The following is a 23173-nucleotide window of genomic DNA, read 5'->3' as shown; positions in this document are numbered from 1 at the left end:
AGACGACATGATTAATCAGTGAATCCAGAAAATAATCAGCAGATTAATTGAAACTGAAAAAATGAGTTGCAGCCTTACAAAAGTTATTATCTTGTGCCTGCAAGATAAGAAGGAAGACAATAACACAAGTTGTTAAAAAAAAATTCAGGACTTAAGGGATTCACTAGTCTTAATGGAGTCTGGTGAACATAATCCCATCATTAATCTTTCAAGGCATTTTGTCCCCTACATTTTCCTGTTAAATTGGTAACACCCATACCTTGTTTTGGATTCTGACAGTCCACATTTCCATTGTTAAATGTTTCAGATTTATTCATTAAAAGTTGAATCTGATATTCCTTCAAACAGTCTTTACAGTGCAGCACTTTATCAAGATCCATTCTAATGTTATTACAATGACAACAAGGCCATTATCGTGAGAGCACACTGTCTCTGCCATTGTCCTGAAAGAACATATGTCATTGTATGTCAAAGTGACCCCATTTTCTATTTCTGTCCCATAATACACCTGAACTAGTGTAGTGTGGTTTGCCAGGGTATGTGGGTGAGTGAGTAATTATATACTACGTACATCCTTAGACACACAAGATGCTTAATATTTGTTGAGGAGGGCAGGAAGAGGTGGTGGGCGGGAGGGGGGTGGTTGGTGTTTGGCTTTTTTTGGTCAACATTTGATGTGTATTGTCATTTTATGCTTTAATCCTTGTCTGATTGTGTGATTATGTGTTTCATAGCCATTGTAATGATAGTGTATACAAAGATTATAGTCCTTTAACATCCTTCCAGTGAGGACATTCAAATGCCTTGTATAGGAATTCATCTGACATCATTAATATCTACAGATAACGTAATGTAAATGAACTATTTTAATGGCAATAGTAGTGTGTACAGCAAAAGACATCAGTAGGCTACTTCTCCATTCACACTCCCACCATACTGTATAAAGAAAGACCAAAAGCCCCTATATTAAACAGCATGGAGGAAACCTTTCTGTTGTCTCCATCTGTGTGTTTGTCTGAATCTTGTATCTGGATGTTTTTTTGCATGTGACAGCATTTTTGGAATTTCTTGTTGCACCCCCTCCCCCAAACCACACTGATCCTAAAGAACAAAATATGTTATAGTATGAAGACAAATACTGCCGAGCTAATGTGAACAGAAAGACTGTTTATTTGTTTTACAATATTATCTTGGTTACATTCGTATATAAACCTTTAGATTTTTCTAGCATTTTTTTTTTTACAGAATGAGAATGATGTTTATCAGTTTGCATACCTAGAAATTTAAAGGAATACATGCATTCAAACATGAACAGCATTAAAAGGAGGAACTTTATATAACAAGTAGAAATTCACAACTGTGAGCGCTGCTCAGTCTTACTGTGCTCATCAGTCAAGGAAGGAATATTACAGAGGGAGGTCCTCCGACACGCTTAGCAGAGGAGAGCAAGGTCATTGGCTAAACCCATGATGTGGAATTAAATGGCTTCAATTTGAGCAGATGATTTTCAGCATCAAATTTAAGCAGCTTTCCTGTATTTAATGTACAACATATAGAAGAGTTCTCTCATTAACATGAGGCACCACAAACACAATAATAAAAGAAAGCACAACTGTTGAAATGGATGCAGGAAAGACAACCTCTTTAAAAAGGTAGTGGAAAGTGCACTTAGTGGGTCCGCCCAGCACAGACCCTGTCCAAACAGATACCAACAATTCCCTCCAAAATTACAACTGACCTCCTCATGGTGAATCACATAACACACTATGGTATTGCTTACTTGTGCCTTTCACTGTCTCATAGCTCTTATAGTGTTTGTGAACAGGGTCGAGTCCCAGCTGCATAGGACAACAAACATCCACTGCTGCCCCCTTCCCTACACTCTCCCCTGAAATGTGCACACATTGCTCCCAGTACCTTCAAACACAACACATCAGAGTCCTATCACGACTTTTGCCTGCACACACAGGGAATGTGGTACAATGAGACATTGCCATCTCTTGGAGAAGGTGGAAGCTGCTACGTTTCTAACTCTCACAATGTTTAGGAGCGTTGAATTATGTTAGAATCTGGGGACCATGAATGTTTATGTGTATTCACAAAAAAACTAATCTCGATGTCAAAATCTATTCACCAATAAACTAAAAACAACTCACTGCTAAAACCTTTTAGTTTTACTGGCCATGTAAAAGTAGAATCTAGAGTAAAATCAGCCAACAATTTCACGTATGGTGTTAATTCAACTGAGATTATTTACGTATGCATATTAGAGGCCAAGTGCAGGGATTGAGAGTGCAGCCGTAATCTACATGGTAGGGCTCCAATGGCTGAACGTTGGCTTTTACAGCATTTTGACAAGGTGAAACGTCACTTGCCAATGATTCATCTCCACGATGAGGAGGAAGCTCTGGACTCATGATAGTGTGCATGGCTTAAAAAAAACATTTTGTACTGTCCTTGATCTCAAATACAAAACAAGAAAAAAAAAAAAACAAAACAAAAAAAAACATGTAATACATAGACTACAAGGTTAGCATAAAAAGTATTAGACATGTCAACAGAGATGAGGAAAATGTAGAAAAGGAAATATACTGAACAACATAATTGAAAAATTGAAAAAAAAAGGCATCTCAAGGTTATGATGAGTAATGACTACGATGATGATTGTGATGCAGGAGGTGGTTTGATATGAAGACAGAAAGAAAAAGGGAAAGAGAGACAGAAACAGACAGATAGACAAAGAAAAAGAGAGAAAGAGAGATATCTCTGTATATTGTAGACATCCTGACAGTTTACACTCTTCTTTCTTCTGGTCTTCACACCTCTGGGACAGAGTGATCCATGGCTGACCGCAGAAGACCGGTGGACATCCTGGAGGGAAGAAAAAAAAAAAAGTCATACCCAGCTTGTCAGTGAACAGGACAATGCTCTTCAGACAAGGTTGATTTAAGGTTGCTTGAGTCCAGTAACCTAATTTACATTTGCTGCATACAGTATTTAATTGAAAAGGGCCATTTAAAAGTGGTGTGATGTCCCTTCCTCATCAGACAGTGGGCCCAGACATTTTGTCTTGTTAAACAGGTGAAATTAATGTTATTAATGTAATTGAGATGTTTCAGTTCATGGACCCTGCTATTGTGTAGAACCAGAGATATCATATCTATTCCACACATTCATCCTGGCACCTACATTTCCCACAAGCAGCTCAACTGCCAAAAAATTGGTTGGAGATTCAAGTGTGTTATGCTAGTAGTGGCTCATGTAGCTTGGAACTGCTAGCCTCCAGCAGAGATGAGGAGCGAGCTACAGAGGTCTGGTAACCTCACTGCCCTCTTACTCTGCACCCCCCAGATTTGTTTCATTTTCAAACTTGTAGTTTTCTGACACTGACACAAGTGTCATCACTTTTTTTTTTAACCAGATTTCACAGAGCTCCCTCTGGAGACACAAAAGACTTTATAGTACTTTTTTCCACATATGCAGTAGAACTCTCCAACGCCTGTAAATAGGTCTGGTCAATATAGACCAAAAACAAAATCAGGATTTTTTTCAAGCCTGGGGGTCGACTCACGATTTTCTCAAGATTGAAACATCATATTTTTAGACAGTTAAGCAAGAATAATAAAAGAGCTGCACCACCTGCAAGTCTGTCATCATTCTGCATAAAATACTTGTTATCTCACACAGCTACTGACTGTCAAAACCAGGTGCTTCAACTAAGAAGATCATGGGCATCCAGTTTAATAATCACTTTCAGCACAGACAGAGCAGAATATCCGCTCATTAATTGACCTGCTGCTGTTTGTGTTGCTTCAAAGACATCAGTCTGATATCTGCAGACTGCTGCTAGCAGCTGCCCAGCAGGTAGAGATGTAGAATGTGGAAACTGTTTAGTTGGCTCCCAGACCTTCAACTCTCATAATCAGAGATGGTGCCTTGTCAACAAACACAAACTGAGAGCACAGATCAGTGTGCAGAGTCATTTTCAGTTTGTCCCTCTTGTACATACTCAGCAACATGACTGTTCAATTCAATACGAGATAGCCAGAGCCAGCTAGCCACCTGGAGTCACCACAGTCCTGTTGTCCTACATACACACCTGCAGCAGGTGTGTATGTAGTGTGATCAGTGTGATTAGTGTAACTAATGTTATGTTTGCAGTGGAAAAGGTCCATTAATCTGTTGTTGAATAAAGGCTCTATTCCATTCATTATCTATTCATGAAAGAGATAGATTTGGACTTTCTGATTCTGTATGAATCACTGATGTCGAGGGACAAAATGAGTCCTTAAAGTTCATGGCCGAGATAATGGCAGTCCTACCGTTTAATCATGTGTTCATAGATGAACTTGGGCATGATGGTGATGGTCATGGCGGTCGGGGACGTGGACAGAATATCCTTGATCTGAGAATCCTGAAATTTTCACACAGGCACAGTGACATGTAAGGATCTCAGGTAATTATTAAAACAGATCACATTAAATTCTTGTTTTGTGAAGCACATTCACTTGTACACATACACAGTTTTTCTCTAGTGTTTGGATGCATCATTGGAAACAAAAGCTAGGTATGGGGCATCTGTGACACAAATATCAAAAATGTTTCCATTTTCCAAACGGCAAATCCACAAAATGGTGTCACAGACTGGTGTCTAAAGAGACAATACTATAACAAATAACTCCTCAGTCAAGACAGTAAAATGAAAAACAACCTTCACTGCATCAAATCCTTCAGACTTGTAGTCGTTTACTGGTGATACACAAAACTGGGGGTCCACCAATTATCGCCCTGGCCAATTATAGTACTCGTTTTGCAGAAAATCAGGCTGTGACTGATATATTAAATACATTTAACAAAGTACATTATTGATACTGATAAGTTGACGCATATGCAGCATTTTATTGCCATAGCTGCTAAAGGTGGAGCTAGTTTGAACAGCTTTGTGAGAGTTATAAAATACATCTTGGGGTGTTGGGATTATATATTGGGTAGGAAGGAAGAAAAAACATAGTTCTGCTACATTAAATTTAATTTGGATTCATTTTTCCAGAACTTTTCTTTAATTTTGTGTTTTTGAGAAATATTGGAGAGTTTTACCTCTTTGGACCATAAACAGTTATATATTTGAAACTATGTGAGGGGAAATGTCTCTTTGGTGGAACTGCAAACAACCCAAAGAGTAATGAAATGTAGTGGAGTCCAAGTATAAATTAACATCAAATGGAAATACTCAAGTAAAGTACAAGTACCTTAAAATTGTTTTTCAATACGGTACTTGAGTAAATGTACTTAGTAGTTACTGTTCCACCTGTCACACAGCAACAACTGCATTTAAATAATTACAACCAACTAAAGGCTTTCCAAAGCTCTTTTGCTGTAATAAACAAAGCATAATCGTGCATTAAGGCCCAAATACACTGAAAGCATCTGACACGCGCGTTTTGAAGTACACCTATTGTTTTTAAAGCCAAACACGCGCTAAAAGCGCTACGAGGCGCGTCAAAATGTCTTGATGGCCCAACTCTGACCTTGTTTCCAAGAGAACAAAGCTGTTTTCTCTGCAGCCAAAAAAGGGAGAGAGAGCGCCAGCCAGCTGTGCGCCGGCGAGAGAGAGAGAGAGAGAGAGAGAGCGAGAGAGCGAGAGAGAGAGAGAGTGGCGGTAGTTGAGCAAGGAGAGCGAGCGGTAGTGAGAACAAAGCGGCTGAACGAGAGAAATAAAACGTTATATTCTGATTGTTTCACGGCAGTCACGTTTTACAGCACAAATAAATAACCATCAAACAGTCAACAGATGATTCTTTAGTTCATGTTCTTCCACATTGACTGACACAATGAAGATTATACACATTACCTCCACAAAACCACTTAAAGAATTGATATCCATCACAAACCATTTGATGAAAATACTCATATACAGAAACAAGTGCCTGACCTTGAGTCCAATAACATTTTGTCCGTTGATTTCACAGATGTAATGGTCAGTCAGCACACCATTGCGGGCAGCAGAGCCATCCTTGACCAGCGAGGTGATTTTACCAGATTTGTAGATAAAGCCCACATGACCTGAGCTGTCTTTGTGCATGGTGACGGTGCGCTGGAATGGCCTAGGGACCGACACAGGCAGAGAGAAAAGTTTTGTTAGAGACAGCCTGATCCTGAGATTCTTTCTTCAAATGACAACATACCAACATGCCTGTAAACTAATTATGATAAATGATTGTTATAACTGTGATCAGGAAAACAAAGGGGAAAAAGTCAGGAACAGATGGGAGAAGGCAAGACAAAAAGAAACTCCCTTAATGATAATCAAAACAAAACTACAAGGACAGCAATGAAATACAACTGACAGATCAGCCAGCAGAGGGAGCCAAACATTAAAAAAACAACAACTTGGTTGTTCTCCTGTGTTCATTCCAGTTCCTAATGAGATGCTATGAAACTGTTTAGAAACCGGAGAAAATCTCCGTTGTTTAAAGGTTACAGAGATCTATAAATACATTTAAACACAAAGCTTTTATGCAAATGAAATACAATAAAACTTCAAGCACATTGAACAAATGAATGCTGCATAGTTTCTGAAGTAAAGTTGCTCCATGTCATGTAAAACAGAGGTGTGGACCAGTACCAGACCTCAGAATATCAACAAGTCTTGAGAAAATATAAGGACACCCTGCTGTAACCCTATGTCCTCTGTATATGAAATGCTCCTCACCTGTCCCTGACCACCAGCTCAATGCGGGTCTCAGCCGCAGTCTTCAGGGCCTTGTGGGCCTTGTCTATGCTCCAGCCGGCACAGTTCTGCCCGTTGATCTGAAGGACCTGGTCCCCAAAGCGCAGCCCGGCCAGGGCCGCAGGGGAGTTAGCCTGCACCAGCTGGACAAACACTCCCTGAGAGAGGAAAGAGAGAAGACACTCAAAAGATGATACTGGAGAGAAAACAAAGGAGCAACTCAAGGGAGATAAAGTGAGGATACAGCAAGGAAAGAAGAGATAAAACATCTTGAAAAGGATGAAAGACATTGCTAGATGATTTGAAAAAATTACAGGGTTTTACTTGTTGTCAGTGCAATGTAATGAATTGTTTGATTGGAATGATGTCTCTAATTCAAATCGTTATGGTCTATTTTGAGGATTCAACACCCCAAATCAAAATGGAGCATGTTTACTGGATGTTATGTTAGCCGGTAGCAGCACAGTGCAGCAGCACATCCATCACCAACACACTAAAATCTTCTATCTTCAGGAGCCTATTAGCATTCTTGAGCTGGCCATGTATCAAAAGAGATCATTCACTCACTTTTTTTGTTTGTATTCTTGCTTTTCTTATGGCGTTAATGCATATACAATGCATATGTATCCTACGAATTGGGGATGCACCAATCTGATATTCCCCCTATACTACCAAATAACAGAACTGCGTATCTGCTTGGAGTGACTGATCCACATTAAATACTATTCTCTGTTCTGCTCTGTTCATTTGCTGCGTTAAGTTATTACTGTTACTCATCACTTCATGCTTGTGCTTACATGCCTTTTAATGCGACATTCACAGTTCACTAACAATACCAAAAACTGACTGTCTATTGTTTTTCTAAAGTACATTTTCTGCACTTTGTGTCAGGTATTCATTTTGAAACACTGCATGGACTAAGCAATGTTAGATTTCATTTCATGTTTAACAAAGAGAACAACTTCCATCTTATCAATGAGGAACTTTTAGCTGCTGGAGTAGCATCAGCATCAACTTTGATCACCGTTGTTGATAAATGTTACTCAGCTCAGTGCATGGAATAAAAAAGATGATTTTGATCTGTTTTTTCATTGTCCATGTCCATTGTGAGTCCTACAATGTCATACAGTAGGAGTGCAATACTTAATCGGTGGAGTACTCTTAAGAAATTATGTGTCAATAACACATAGTGGCACATTTTAACTTGCATGTTAAAAATTCTTAAATTATATCTATTAATTCCCTCATTGAAAAATCCAAAATCTATGAATATACTTTTTTTTTGATGTCTCCTACTCCTCTATTCCAGTGTGAAGTCTATCCTCGGTGTGTGTGCACTGGAGGCTTCAAGTTTCCACATCACACTTGTCAGTTCCGTACTGGACCACGATTGGCTTCAAACTAGTTGTGATATCACAAATCATGCTTGTAAGTCCAGACCTTAAACTCAGATTTTCAGTGATTTTCTCAGTGAGAAACTTCCTTCACCAGATGAATGTGACTAACGTTTTCACCACCATCCCAGAACCGTCCTGAAAACAATTTTAACCACCCCAAAAATCAAAATGTTGTTTCTTTATTTTGTTATTATCATCTATAGTTGTTAGTTGGCATAATAAAAACACCATTAAAATGTTGAGGAAATAAATCATTATATTTATTTTGCTCCATTCAAATAAATAGGTTTAAAACAAAACTGAAAGGCTGTAAAAAAAAATAAATAAATAAATAAAGAAAGAAAAGAAAAAGAAAAAGAAAAAGAAAAAGAAAAGAAAAAAATTAATAGGAGAACACTGAATTTGGGAAAAATTCTGTGCCTCAGTCTCAGTCGTTTCGGTCTCTGTACTGAGGTCTTGGTGACCTAAAGCCACTACGTTATTGTGTGTGTGTTGTATTGATGTACAGGGGCAGACTTTACCATCAGGCAAGGTAGGCAACTGCCTGGGGCCCCAACTAAAAGGGCCCCTAACAACTATAGATTTATTACTATATTTAGATATGAAAAATATTGAATTATGTTGCTTTTCTAACACATTATACGCCGAAATGACTTACAAAAACCCCCAAAGCACTTAAAAAATATGCACCAACTTCTACTTCAGAGGAAAACATTGTACCACTGCATTTACCTGACAGATGAATGTCAAACAAAAAATGATTCACTATTATTTATTTAACTAGTCAGCATTATATAAAATGGTTAGAATTAAAAGCAAGTACATTAAGTACATTGTGCTGACAATACCTCTCTTCACTTTTAAGTAAAACTTTGAATGCAGGATTTTACAGTATTTTCACTGTGCGATATGAATAGTTGTACTAAAGAAAACAGATTTGAGACATTCCCAATTAGAAAAAGGGTGAAAATAAATCAGAATGTTTTTTTAACAATTTACTTTAAAGATTAGAGATTAGAGATAATTGTAAATGTTTCTGTGGTGAACTGTGCCTTCATATTTATGTACTATGTATGGTGTCTGCTGTGGTCCCATTTCTGCTCCTGATAACCCATGCTGTCTGAAAAGATTGTAGCATGCTGAGTGCACCAATTTCTCCAACAATCTCTCTTAGATAATTGTAGAAATAAGTGTAATTAGTGTCTGTCTATTTCTTGGTTTTCCTTGTTGTTAGTTTGCTTAGTTGTGGGTCAGTAATTTGTGGCTGATGAAAAACGAAGCGGTCTGCTACAGCAGCTGACTGCAGCTCTGCTCTGCTATGTTCATATTTTTGAGAATGTAATTAATATTTTCCTCTTTAATGATGTATTATTTCAACACCTGCGACCTATTACACTATTAATCAGAATGTTAATCTTTATGCCACCCGACCCGCCCAATCCGAGGATGCCTGTGGATATAAATGCAATCCGGGCATCACTAGTAACCATAGTAACAGCATGAGAAAACGTGCTCCGTTGTAGTTAGCGTTCAGTTTAGTTTGTTATTTGCTAAGTGAAAGTTTTGCTAAGCGTCCCGGATGTTAATCTGTTCATCCCAAACACATTTTTTACCATCCCTGGGATGCCAGGACACCAGAGTCTAGAGTCGAAACACTGAGCAAAACAGGTTAAACACTGAATGTTTACAACAAGCGAAGCAGAGTTTGACCCAGATCTCAATATCAAGTGGAGGCAGGGGGTGTATATTTCCTCAGTCATCAGTATAGTGTCAAAAGGGTGTTAGTGACAGTCAGTCTGGGCTAAATAATTAATGCAAGAACAGGTGCCTGTCAATGACTTTGTGATGCTGACTCACGTTGTCGATGGACCTGAGCCGGAGTCCGACCTTCCCGTCCTGGTCCTTGCAGAGAATAATCTCCCTCAGCCCTGGTCGGATCTCTGCCCTCCTGATGCCAACATCTGCCCCTGTCACCGGCCGCACCATCCCCCCGACACCTGAGAGGGAGGGCACTGCCACTTGCTGAAGAGGGGAAGAGGAATCCGGAAAAGTGGAAGAGGTGGGTTGAGAAAGAACGAGGTGAGAGGAAGAAAAGGATTAATGAGGAATGTTACATTAAAATTCAGCTAGCGATAAAAAGGAACACTGCATCAAATAGAGGGACAGTATGTGGGAGGATTTCATCTTCTCCACCAGTGAATGAAATCAGGGATGCCATTAAAAACTTCATTATTAATATGCTTTGCAGTAAATACAAAGAAATTAATACATCTAAAGAATAATGGTAGAGGTGACGATATTAGAAAATGGCAGAGAACACAGATGGTTAAAAGTCAGCTGACGAGCTAGGGCACTGTGAGAGCCTTGACATCTGCAGGAGCCGCATGTACACTCACTCACTCTCTCTCTCACACACACACACACACACACACACACACACACACACACACACACACACACACGGAGGGGAGTGATGAGATCGCACCCTCCCACACACTGCTCCAGGCCTGCGGTGAGTCATTCAGTAATGTGGATCTCCAGGAACAGCGCACTGTTGTGCTCTGATATATCTACAGCGCATGGCTGCTTTCATTTACTAAAAACAGGTTGTATTTAAAGGAGGCTGGCACTTTTAATTGAGGCCATAGCATTTCTTAATCATTATTTTTTTTAACCAAAGCAAAAACAAATTCACACATAAAACAATGATGGAATAAGATGTTAATGATACATCCAAACAACAAACACAAACACTTACATTGTCAGCCACAGGCAACAGGGCCAGGTTCCTCTGAACTTCATCGCTGTTGAGGCTCAGGCCCATGTACTCTCCCAGTTCCTCCAGATTTGGGTACAGGCCTGGGAGAATGGAGAGATGGGTGGAGGGAGAAAGGAGGAGGGTGGGTGGAAAAAGGAAACCAAAGAAAGAATTGAGGTTGAGAATTGAGGGGAGCAGATGGAGGGTGGGTGAGCAGGTGGGAGAGGTCGGGTGTGAGAGACAGGTGGTTGGTAGGAGAGAGAGAACATGGAAGAAAAGGGAAAAACAGTTACGGCTAAAGGTTACATAATGGATTAATGAATATGGTAATACTACGTTTGCAACACAGACTTATAAAATGTTCTCACAGGTGTACAAACTACAAACACTGTAATGTCAGCTGCACCTAAGTAGCTCATCTCACTCTTTCCTTCACTTTCATGCTGTCCATCACAACAGGGTCATGCTTGAGCTACATGGAGCCCTCCACTGGAAGAATGCTGATAATGAGCAGTCTGTGTTGCAGTGCGGTAAAACTTTCCTGGCATCAGTATTCAGGCCACTATATTCAAATGGTCTGTGTGTCCAATCCTTCTCTTCCTCTTTGACCTGATCTATACAAATATACACACAAAGTTTTATGCAAATTGGTGATATCTGTGATTGTATCTGAGATCTGCTTGTAGGTTATGAGTCATGAGGCCTCTCTCATCTTTTCCTAAACTCAAAAGCTGGGGAAGTAATACTTAAGTCCCAGGCTATTAACCAAACTTTTCCTTTGAATTTTAACACACCATTACAGACGTAAAATAGGGTTTAGGGTCAGGCTTGGACTTCTTGTTTTACCATCTCCTGTCTACTTCACTGTTTGGACAGTTTCTACCTGTCTGTCCCTCTTCTTGCCTGTCAGCATGACTGCATCACTTTTCTGGCAACAAGAGGCGGCCATTGCCCTTGCAGCAGAGCACTGATTACTAAATTTATCCTGGCGAGGGTAAAAGAAAGTCAGACAGAGGTAGGGAAATAAGTATAGTCACTCAGTGGCACACATGAATATGCATCCTAGCCAGTTATTTGGAAAGCACTTGGGAGCCTCCATGTGTAGTGCCAAAGGGGATGACAGTATTCTGTATGGTTTAGCTGGGGCAAAGCTTCAACATGTGGGAAAGGCTCTTCCTGTCTACACAGGATCACCTTGCATCTGCATGTACCGGCAGGTTGATGATACCAAATCATACTGTTCAGTGGTGGAAGAAGTATTCAGATCCTTTGTTTAAGTAAAAGTATCAATACAGCAATGTAAAAATACCTCCTGACCATCCTGAAAGAAACAAATGTACAAACAAACAAAGACTGGCACCTGACAGGCTTGCACCAAAACTTAACGTTAATATTTGTTTACCTAATTTATGTGCAATCATTTAATTTCAGCTCAGTGTAGAGAAATACACCAATATGAACAACTGCCTTACTGCACGCAGCTATGACGACACTGTTGACACCATGTATATATAACATGGCCCCTCAGAGACTAGGGAATTTCCAAAAGTTTAAATTTATATTATCAGGCTGCCCTAACAAGTCTTTAAAGACTCTCCAGCTGGTCCAGAATGCAGCTGCACTGCAAAAACTAGAAAAAGAGATCATATTTCTCCCATTTTAGCTTCACTACATTGGCTTCCTGAAAAATTTTAAAACTTCCTGTAGAATTTAAAATCCTTCTCCTAACTTATAAAGCCCTTAATGGTCAGGCACCATCATATCTTGAAGAGCCTAGGGCCGGCCAGGCTCCCAATGGATCAGCCCTTAGTTATGCTGCTATAGGTCTAGACTGCCGGGGAACTTCCCATGATGCACTGAGCTCCTCTCTCTTCCTCCTCCTCTCCATCTGTATGCATTCATGTACCATCAATGCATGTTACTAACTTGGCTTCTTCCCCTGAGTTTTTTGTGCTTTCTCATCTCGCAGGCCCTGGGTTGCAGGCAGAGCGTTCGCGGTCCTTCGCAGTCCTGCTGGTGTCCTTCCCCGGCTATTGCTATGATTGTTGTCATTCTGAATACCCCCCCACCCCCACCTTCTTTCTCCCGCTCAACCCAACCGGTCAAGGCAGATGGCCGCCCACCAAGAGCCGGGTTCTGCTTGAGGTTTCTACCCGTTAAAGGGGAGTTTTTCCTTACTGCTGTCACCAAGTGCTTGCTCATGGGGGAATTGTTGGGTCTCTGTAAATTAAAGACCTGCTCTATGTGAAAAGTGCCCTCAGATGACTTTTGTTGTGATTTGGCGCTATATAAATAAAAATTGATTGATTGATTGATAGATAATGGGCTATGTGAATCAGTCAAGAAACAAGACTATTGACTTATGTTGACCATAGTTGGTGATGGAACACACAACATACAAAACTTATATCAACCAGCAATTTCTACATGTAGTGGCAGAGAGAAGCTCAGTGATTTTAATCTAAGTCAATACTTCTATCAATATATTGCTAATGTTCAGTGATTGTCTTTGTTTCAACAACAGTGATTGTGCCACCACAGTGCTCAGGTGGTACCAGGTGGAGTCAAGTCTAAGGTCAACATTGTTTCAGTCAGCCACTTCAACTATGTACTCCACCCAAAACACCTACTACACAGCTACAGGGGACAGCTCTAGTCATGGCACAGAAAAGAAAGAGAGATGAACACATCCACAAATTGATGGCCAAACATAAAAAGTGGAAATGAAGGAACAATGCAGACCATGATTCATCCCATACTCCTACACCCATTAAAATGTGTTTCATAATTTCAGAAAACTGAATTTGCCTAGTCATAACAGTTGGCCTGCCCTCTCTTCTTCCTCATTTTGTGCTCTCCTGCTTCCTCATTTATGTTTTTGTGCTCTCCTGCTTTATCACAGTCTCCTTCTTTCTCCTCTCCCACACTCCACAACTGCCCACATAAGCTAATCCAAAAAAAAGAAAGAAAAACAAACTGGTGTTGACTTGGTTTTTGTGGTTTATCCTGACCTTCTTATCAGAACTCTTTGATGAGCAACAGTATCTGGGAGATGGCTATTGAAGTCGGTCACCAAACAAGGACCTGGCTAATAATGCATCTTGTTTTACCAGGTAAATGTGTTGTATTGATGCTTTAAGGTAATGCAGAATCTAATGCATCTTTGAAAACAAAACACACATGCAGGCTGTCAAGTTCTATTATCTCCTTCTCATTCTTGGTGTTTTTCCTTTACAGAAAGAAGAAAGGTCATGTTGTTGAGGCAATCTGAAGGCAGCAGAATGAGTGAAGTTTACAGCGTTAGCGTGTCTGCCTAGGCTGTAGTTCAGTGCTGGTGTCAATCAGGCCGTCCCCTTTCACGTCCCTCTCCGTTTCCCTTCTCCACACCAGGACAAGAAACTCCTCCCGTCTCTCCTGTAGTTCAATCACCCACTACACCCCTGGGTCTCTCCTTCCTCCCTCCTTTTCAAACCAACTCCTCCTCCTCTCTCTTTCTCCTATCACGCCTCGTCCCAGCACAACTGCCAGAGCCAGTCTCCATGGTGACTCACAGCTAGCTCTGCTGAGGTAAAAACAAAAGACCGAAAGCCCACAGGACTTTGCATCCAAATAAAGAAAAGAGAAACTGAATGAGTGAGAGAATGGTAAAAGGGGGAGAAGTGAGTGAAAATAAGCAGAAAAGTTGTGTTCTCTAAACTCTAAACGGCCCCCTGTCCATCTTCTGCCTGCTTTTAATCTTTTATGGGTGCCTCCTTTCTTTATCTTTTCCACCATCTGAGTCTTACAGCAGAGCTTAAGCCTACTTTCACAGAAACTCAGAAAAACATAAACCTTTGAGCAGAGATAAAATTATAGAGAAAGCCATAGAGAGCCACAAACACAGAGAGAACAAGAGAGAAATCATAGTCGGTGTGGGGGGCCCAGTTACTCTCCTTATTGTACAAAGACCGCATAACCCCTCCTCCCATCATAGTCCTCTCACTCTACTCCTCTTTATCCATCTCCAATACTACAGAACTGTTCCTCTTCCACAAATAACTGCAGTGAAACCAACAGGTAAAGAGAATGAGAGCAGACACAGGAGTTAGCTTGAAGCTAATTTGCATCTGTAGTCCCCCACAATCAAAACATACAACAGCACAACAACAAACAGTAGAAAGCAAAAAGAAAAACACACACAGAACACACCATACAAAATATAACACATATATATGAGACTCACTTGATCCTGGCATCCCAGCAGTGGCAAGCTGAGGCTGGTAGGTTCCCTCAGTGATGGCTGGCATGGGGGTGGTAGTCTGGGCGAACTGGGCCTGGGCCTGAGAAGCAATCAGACACACACAGTCAACTGGAAGAGTAGCCACTTGAACAACTAACTTAAAATAGCAAATACTGGATGGATATTGTCATCGGTACAATATAGAAAGAAAGGAAAAACAATGACAGTAAGGCTGTTACAATCCTCCTCCACTCAAAAATACAGTGCTGCTTGAAAGTTTGTGAACCCTTTAGAATTTTCTGCATTTCTGCATAAATGACCTAAAATGTAATCAGATGTTTACACAAGTCCTAAAACTAGATAAAGTGGACCCAATTAAACAAATGAGACAAAAAAATAAACCTTTTCATTTATTTATTGAGGAAAATTATCCAATCTTATTTATTTGTGTGAGGCAAAAGTATGTGAACCCTTGCGTAACTGGTGTGACCCCCTTTTGCAGCGATAACTTCAACCAAACATTTCCGGTAACTGTTTATCAGTCCTGCATATCAGCTTGGAGAACAGTCTCAACTCAGGGATGTTGGTGGGCTTCTTTGCATGAACTGCCTGCTTCAGGTCCTTCCACAGCATTTCTATCAGATTAAGGTCAGGACTTTGACTTGGCCATTCCAAAACATTATCTTTCTTCTGCTATAACCATTCTTTGGTAGAATGACTTGTGTGTTTAGGGTTGTTGTCCTTCTGCATGACCCACTTCCTGTTGAGCTACAGTTCAAAGATGGATACCTTGACATTTTCCTATAGAATGTGCTGGTACAACTCAAAACTCATAGCTCCTTCAATGACTGCAAGCTGCCCTGGTTCAGAGGCAGCAAAGCAGCCCAAACCATGATACTACCACCACCATGTTTCACAGATGGGTTAAGGTTCTTATGCTGGAATGCAGTATTTGCTCATCACCAAACACTTCTCATTCAAGCCAAAAAGTTTGATTTTGGTCTCAGCCATCCACAACATTGTTCCAATCGCCTTCTGGCTAATCCATGTGGTCTTCAGCAACCCGTGGACGGCAGCAATTTTCTTTTTTGGAGAGAAGTGGCTTTTTTCCTTGCAACTCTGCCATGCACACCATTGATGTTCAATGTTCTCCTGGTGGTGCACTCATGAACATCAACTGTAGCCACTGCACAAGAGGTCTTTAGTTACCTAGACGATACCCTGGGGTTTCTTGAGATGTCCCGGAGTATTACACACCTGCTCTTGGTGTGATTTCTGTTGTTCGACCACTCCTGGGGAGGGTAACAATGGTGTTGGATGTCTTCAATTTATATAAAGTCTGCCTGACAGCTTGGTGAGCATCAACAACTTTTGCCATGCAAAAATATGTAACATTGGATCATTTTCCTCAATAAATAAACAAACAAGTGTAAGGTTTTTGTCTCATTTGTGTAACTGATGTCTCTATCTAGGTTTAGGACTTGCATGAAAATCTGATTACGTTTTAGGTCATATCTATGTAGAAATAGAGCAAATCCTGAAGGGTTCAAAAACTTTCAAGCAGCACTGTATATAAATATATAAATATGTTTTTCTTCTTGTTCCTACAGCTGAATGTTTGAGCTTCACTGTACAGAATGGTTTATGTGCAGAGTTTCACACTAGAAGGCTGTTTTCACATTCATCTGCTGAAAATGTTAAATTTCTCTGTGCTCATTGAAAATCCAATTCTAAGAGATGTGTTACAAGAAGTATTTGTAACATCACAAATAGTTATAATTATATAATAGGAAACCAATCCTGGTCCTCTATTCAACTTACACGAGTGTGATGTGGAAATTTGAAGCCTACTGCACATAAAGCATACGGGTAAAAGAGAATGGCATAAAATGCTACTACAGAGGTTATTATGTCCAGATAGATGGCTGACTTAAACACACTCATCTTACCTTGATGACCTTGTCGACCTTGAGGTCCTCGAGGGATGGATACAGAGACATCCTAAGGAGAAAACAAACAGCTATGAGCGAAGGACTTTGAGTAAGGGAGGATGACATAGTTGTAAGAGATAACAATGCAGCCAGATAAGCTCCTGGTTGGCTGGGTTATCCTCATATTACCTTAATGTCATCCATTACCATCCATTAAGCTATACTTTATATTCATATTGAGTCAAATGGCTCCCTGTGATGTGGAAAGGATGCTAGTGCTCACAATTCCACTGACCAATCACAACCATCTTTGTTGTTGAGTGCAGCTTTCAGCTACGTCCAGTTCATTGTCTTGGTTCTGTCAGTCTCAAGAACCAAAACAACTTACCTGCCCAGCCTGAAATGGCACAGGGATGAAATAAAAGAGTGGCTGGTGAAGAAAATTGAACATTCAGCAAGCCAAAGCTGGGCACAAAGCTGGGCTACAATACTTGAGATTAGACGGGTTTGTGAGTGATGTTATCTTAAGATGTGCATGGATGCAGGGGGTAGAACACAAAACCAGAATGACGGAGAGCTTATGAGACAGCAACATGAGTTGTCTTTGTGCAACAGAATGCAGAACTTTCAAAAGTAATGGATGGAAAACCTCCCTGTGAGCTCCCTGTTAGTAATGTACTAGATAGGTTTGCACAGAAGATGGTGAGGAAGAAACTCGCTTTTATTTTTAGCATGTTTGTGGTGATTACTTACTAAGTTTGCCAGGCTCTACAATCATTGTCTTACATTTACTGAGTTTCAGTGTCAGAAGAAAGTTTTGGAAATGTGAGGACCACATACAAATTCTCACCTTAACAGTAATTTGTCAAAATCATGATGAACTCAATTGAGAAATAGATATAATAATAGAGTATGGTAAACAGATGGGAAATGTTTTTTTGCTAATCCAGGAAATCATAATACTTCACCACACCGATACAAAACTCCTGTTATTTCAGTATTAACACAAAGCAATGGATGATGGCCTATCACTTCTGGAAACATTAAAGGGACAGCCATCATGGTATAATCTGTATGACAAAATCTCTGACGCTAGACAGATTTGTGTAGTCTCTCAGAATACTGTATGTCATCATATTACCCAATACTAAAGTTGCATTTATAAATAGCAACTGAGTGAGTGACGAATAAATCTAAGATAAGTATGTAGTACACTTCTCCATAGAAAACACTACTAAGCATCGGCAACAAATCTCAAACAAACTACCACATCATGTCAACTGGATGAAATGGATGGCTGCAAGTATAGACGCTGTTAGTATGTGTTGAACACAATGACAATAATAGGAGCACTTATTCTGATGTGTGTCATGAGTTCACTTCAGCCTTGCACTACATTATCATCTTATCTAATCTTATTTCCATGCTGGGTGAACTCAAGGTGTGTGTTGTGTGTGTTGACTTTGAACTTGTTTTGACGTAAATGATGACAAGAGTGGACCAAGTGTGGGTGAGAGGAGGACAGAGGGTATGCAGAAATAACATCTTTATACCTTTATATCTTATTCATTTTCGCTAACACTCAACTACATAATATAGCTGCACTTCCACACTGATTTTATTATAAGTTCAAATAATAACATGATGAACACTTGGGCCTATACATACAGGATGCCACAACATAATAACATGATAACATACATGAGTAACATGGGCAGACGGAGACACGCTAAAGCACAAAAAATGTCTACTGTCTCTCAGGTTCCAATAATGTTGTAAACCATAATGACAATGTATGACTCAACCCAACCCCCTTGTGGTCTGTCTCTAACCATAACTAGACTCAGACATGCTCAAAAGAACTCATAAACAACCAAGTGCCTGAAGAAGGAAGAGGAAATGAAAGATCACAGTCAGCTGACTGAGATTATAATGCACACAGGACAGGCAGAGGCATGCAGTGGAGTGATGACAAGTAATCAACACAAGTATGTTTGGTTCTGTGTATTTCAATTCATTCATTCATTTGCCTTGATATAAACAAAAGCTTACATTTCTGCCTATGCCTTGTTGTCCATAGTATTTTAAAAAAATAAGGTAATGGCCACTTCTCATGCACACAGATTACATGTAGTGTTATTGTTAAAAATGCCACTGGCATACAACGTAAATTGCAACATCCCTGGTTCAATTCAAACTGGGGACCTTTGTTGCATGTCCTCCCCCTCGCTCTTCATGCTTTCTCTCCGTCTCAACTGTCAGCTGTCAAACAACAAAGTGATGCACTTAGAGCTGCCTATTGATTAATCTGCTATTTATTTTCCCAATTAACTGATTATTTGTTTGGTCTATGACATGTTTAAAAATAGTGAAAAAATGGCATTCACAATTTTTCACAGGCCACTGTGACATCTTCAATTTGCTTGTTTTGACTGATCAACAGTTCAAAACCTTAAAAGATATTTAATTTATGGTCAAATATGACGAATATTAACAATTGTTTAAATTGTTTGCTTTAAAAATGACTGAAATGGTTAATTGATTATCATAATAGCTGCAGGTTCATTTTCTGTCAACCGATTAATTGATTAATCGACTAATCATTGCAGCTCGAGATGCACTGATCAAGACTCCAATATCTCAGCTCAGGGTGCTGATCCATTCCAAGTGCACTCAATTTCACAATTTTTTAAACTTCTTTTTACTAAATGTGTGACCCAGACGTTCTCTGTGTTTCTCCTTCTTTTTCAACACGATATTCCTTTCTCACTGCCTTTTAGAACTCATTTTTAAGTATGGTAACATGAGGTTGGCACTAAAAACTGAGTTTGCGGCCCATTGACACTGAATGAAGGAAAAACTGAATTTAACGACGACCTTAACAAAGAAACTGTTTAAAATGTGGCTAAATAGAGGCTAAAAAAGACCAAAAACTTATCTTGAAAAGAAAACTGATGGCATTTAAGTTCATCCAGTGCTACTTTTATGTAAAAGTGACGACTGATTTCTCACCACACTGGGTGTCACAATTACAAGTCATATGATAAACACATCACTTACTGAATAAGGAACAGGAAAACAAAGAGAAGACAATGACAGAATAACAATAATAATAATTCAAGTCAAAAACTTCAACTCACTTTCTTCCATATTGAGATCCATAATGAGCCAAAACAAGCCATCACAAAATAACCCTTTTAAAATGTTTTACAGTACAAAACATCACAGTTATGAGAGTCCACACTGATATGTCATGTACACATACTGGTCAGATAAGTGGTGGTCACACATTCATTTTGACACCAGTAAGTGAAAAATGCCTTGAGTCCCTAAAATAAGCGCATCATTCTGACCACAATCACATTACTGCCAGATCTCACTCTCCCAGCTACTCCAGCCACTACTCTATTCTGTTATCCTCAGTCCTCACAGACAAGTACATCATTGTGTTGGTGGACACAGAGAGGCATTTTAATACTTTATAGTGTTTACTTTTCAGCTGTGTTTGTTTGCTCGCTTTATATTCCTCCCTCACTCAAACAGGCTGGAGGTGTAAGTGAATAAGCTTGGAAAAAATGAGTGTTTGGGCACTTTTTGCAATGACATAACCAAATCCTTGAGTCACTTCTGCAACTGCAGTTCAAATGAAGAAATGACTTTATTTGTTAATGTACACGGAAATATCCTACATTTGAATATGCAAAGACAAACAGGAAACAGATACAGTAGGGTAAAAAGCTTGGCAAACATCCCATAAAAGCATTCCTTTACTGAAAACAGCAGGGAGAGGCTTTGGCATGACTCTTGTGCTCGGCCAGAAACTATGTAACTAGTTGGCAAAGCAAACACTTTAGTGGAAAGGAAAGAGGGCTAACTCCAGTCAGCCTGAGCGAATTGGTTAGATTCAAGACTGTGGCCTTCTTGGCAGCTTTTTCCTGGTTATTTTAACATGGCTGGGAAAGAGACAGAGGGAAGAGGGAGGAGGAGGAGGAGGAGGGAGGGAGGAAGGAGGAGGAGGAGGAGAGGGACGACGGACAACTGTAACAGGGAAGTCTGCACTGCTTTGAACTGACCCACACCCTTTCTACTGTACCGCATACAGGGGTCACTATATATTACATACGCTTACACGTTGCAGACAGATAAAACACTTGCACGTTACCAAATAAATAAGCACTGTGAGCTGCTGTCTTTTGGCTCAAAGAAAATTATGGGGCTTAATTGACGTTACTTTAAATTATATGACGTGAAGCATTTCCCTTAATCTGACACTGAGGTAAACGTTTGTGTATATTCTTTAGCGAGGAACTGCTGTTGTGTGTCTCTATCATTAAGTTACGACGTCGTGAAGTGTTACCATCATGTTAGCTAACGTTACGTTGCCTCACTAGGCTACAGTCATTAAAATTAACCAACAGCTGTTAGTTGGTTTAAGCAGGCAGACTTATCTCGTACAGTGATGAAATAGCAAATAGTTTACAACAAAGTATAATATGTATGAAGGAAAACTGTTCCGAGTCGCTTAACTGTCCCTCGTCTTTGTTCAGGAATCGTAGCAGCTAGCTGTAACGTTAGCTTATAACGACACCAGAATGTGTGTTAACGCTGGTGAAGGTACAGCGGTTTGTTGGATTAGCTGACATTAAAGACAGTCTCACCTTTTATGCCTTGTTTGGAAAATCTGCTACAACAGCTGGTAAGATTTTCGGAGTGTCAGATATGCGCAGACCTCTTCAGCTTATTTGTTTTCCTCTCTTCGTCGCTTGCTCGTCGTTGATACGGCGATGAGCTGGTTGAGGGGGAATTCTGGTAAGTGATGATGTCACTGCTGGCTTCCTGGTCGTGCAAGTCAGCGTTGACGTTTCAAGTCACGCCTCGTATCGGTCACATGAACTTCACTCACCAGGACAGTTTTATTCCCATGAAACAGACCTATACATAACATTGTGATAATCAATATGACACAACCAACCTAGTTGGCTTATTGTGCCTCAACAAAATGCTATTCTGTGTCTTATGCTTTGTTTTGATTCTGTGTTTTGCTGTCTTTGCTGCTTTAATATGTATTTAGTGATTTACTGTATTTTTCTAACTGCCTGGGCAAAACCTGGGATTCTTTCACAAAAATGTATGGCCCATAATCAAATCCAAATGGTTGTTTTTTTCTTCATTTGTTGATTGATAGATTTAAAAGACGGGTTCACAATTTTTAAGGCTGTCTTAAAACAATAGTCAGGAGTCCAAATGAACATTGAAATGTGTTTTGTTGTTGTTGTTTTTGTTTGTTTGTTTGTTTGCTTTTTATTTTGTTTTGGTTTTTTTTTTGCTGTAATCATTCCTCCTGTTCATACTGACCATTAGAAGATCCCTTCATAATGCACTTACAATGTAAGTGATGGAGGACAAAATTCACAGTCCTGCAAAAATGTATTTAAAAGTGAATCTGAACCTAATATGAAGCTTCAGCCATTCAAATGAGTCAAATCAAGTATATATCTTTCAACGTTACAGTCTTTTTAGTGCCAAAGTTCCTCTTTTTATTACTATACTTCCACCACTCAACAGGGAAACACGAAGAGGGAATATGATATTAAAAAGACTGTAAATGTGTCAGATATCCACTTGATATGACTACTCAGACTGCTTAAGCCTCATATAAGCTTCAGATAAACTTTTAAATGCATTTTTGCACAAAATGAGTGTGTGGACACACTGTGGATTTTGGCCTCCATCACTTACACTGAAAGGACATTTGAAGGGGATCTTTTAATCGCCAGTATGAACAGGAGGAATGATTACAGTGTGGAAAACGTCTTTCATTGTTCATATGGACACGTGACTGTTTTAAGACACACTTGAAAAATTGTGAACGTGTCCTTTAACGTCTACACTTGCTATATGAAGACTAAGACTCTTAATAATATCCAAACATAGACATTCTGCTGAACACCACATGGTGCACAGGACGCTAGACAGCAACAACAACTTGAACGACTCCAAAAGGACCCCCGTGGGATTTGAGCCAGTGACTTGTGGTTAAATGGTGTGTATTTTAAACACACAACCAGGAAAGTTATCCTCACCAGTCTTCAACAACACCAAGATCACAAAAAACACCTAAAAGCTGCTCTTCAGGAA

The 23173-nt window shown here is 39.8% G+C and overlaps 1 protein-coding gene across 1 annotated transcript; it reads right to left on the bottom strand.

The window, feature by feature from the left end:
• Positions 1-1147: 1147 nt before the first annotated feature.
• On the bottom strand, positions 1148-21862 carry sdcbp2 (syndecan binding protein (syntenin) 2). Its single transcript, XM_067591324.1, has 9 exons — positions 21694-21862; positions 17054-17105; positions 15108-15204; positions 10886-10986; positions 9985-10149; positions 6713-6888; positions 5933-6104; positions 4323-4414; positions 1148-2871 (listed from the first exon to the last, which is right to left on the bottom strand). Exons 2-9 carry the CDS (start codon positions 17102-17104, stop codon positions 2817-2819), a joined length of 909 nt encoding a protein of 302 aa, XP_067447425.1. The 5' UTR covers position 17105; positions 21694-21862; the 3' UTR covers positions 1148-2816.
• Positions 21863-23173: the final 1311 nt, after the last annotated feature.

The sequence above is a fragment of the Thunnus thynnus genome, chromosome 6, assembly GCF_963924715.1.
Source record: "Thunnus thynnus chromosome 6, fThuThy2.1, whole genome shotgun sequence".
Taxonomy (NCBI): Eukaryota; Metazoa; Chordata; class Actinopteri; order Scombriformes; family Scombridae; genus Thunnus; species Thunnus thynnus.
Note: the sequence above shows the minus strand (reverse complement) of the source record. Positions and strands in the feature narration are given on the sequence as shown.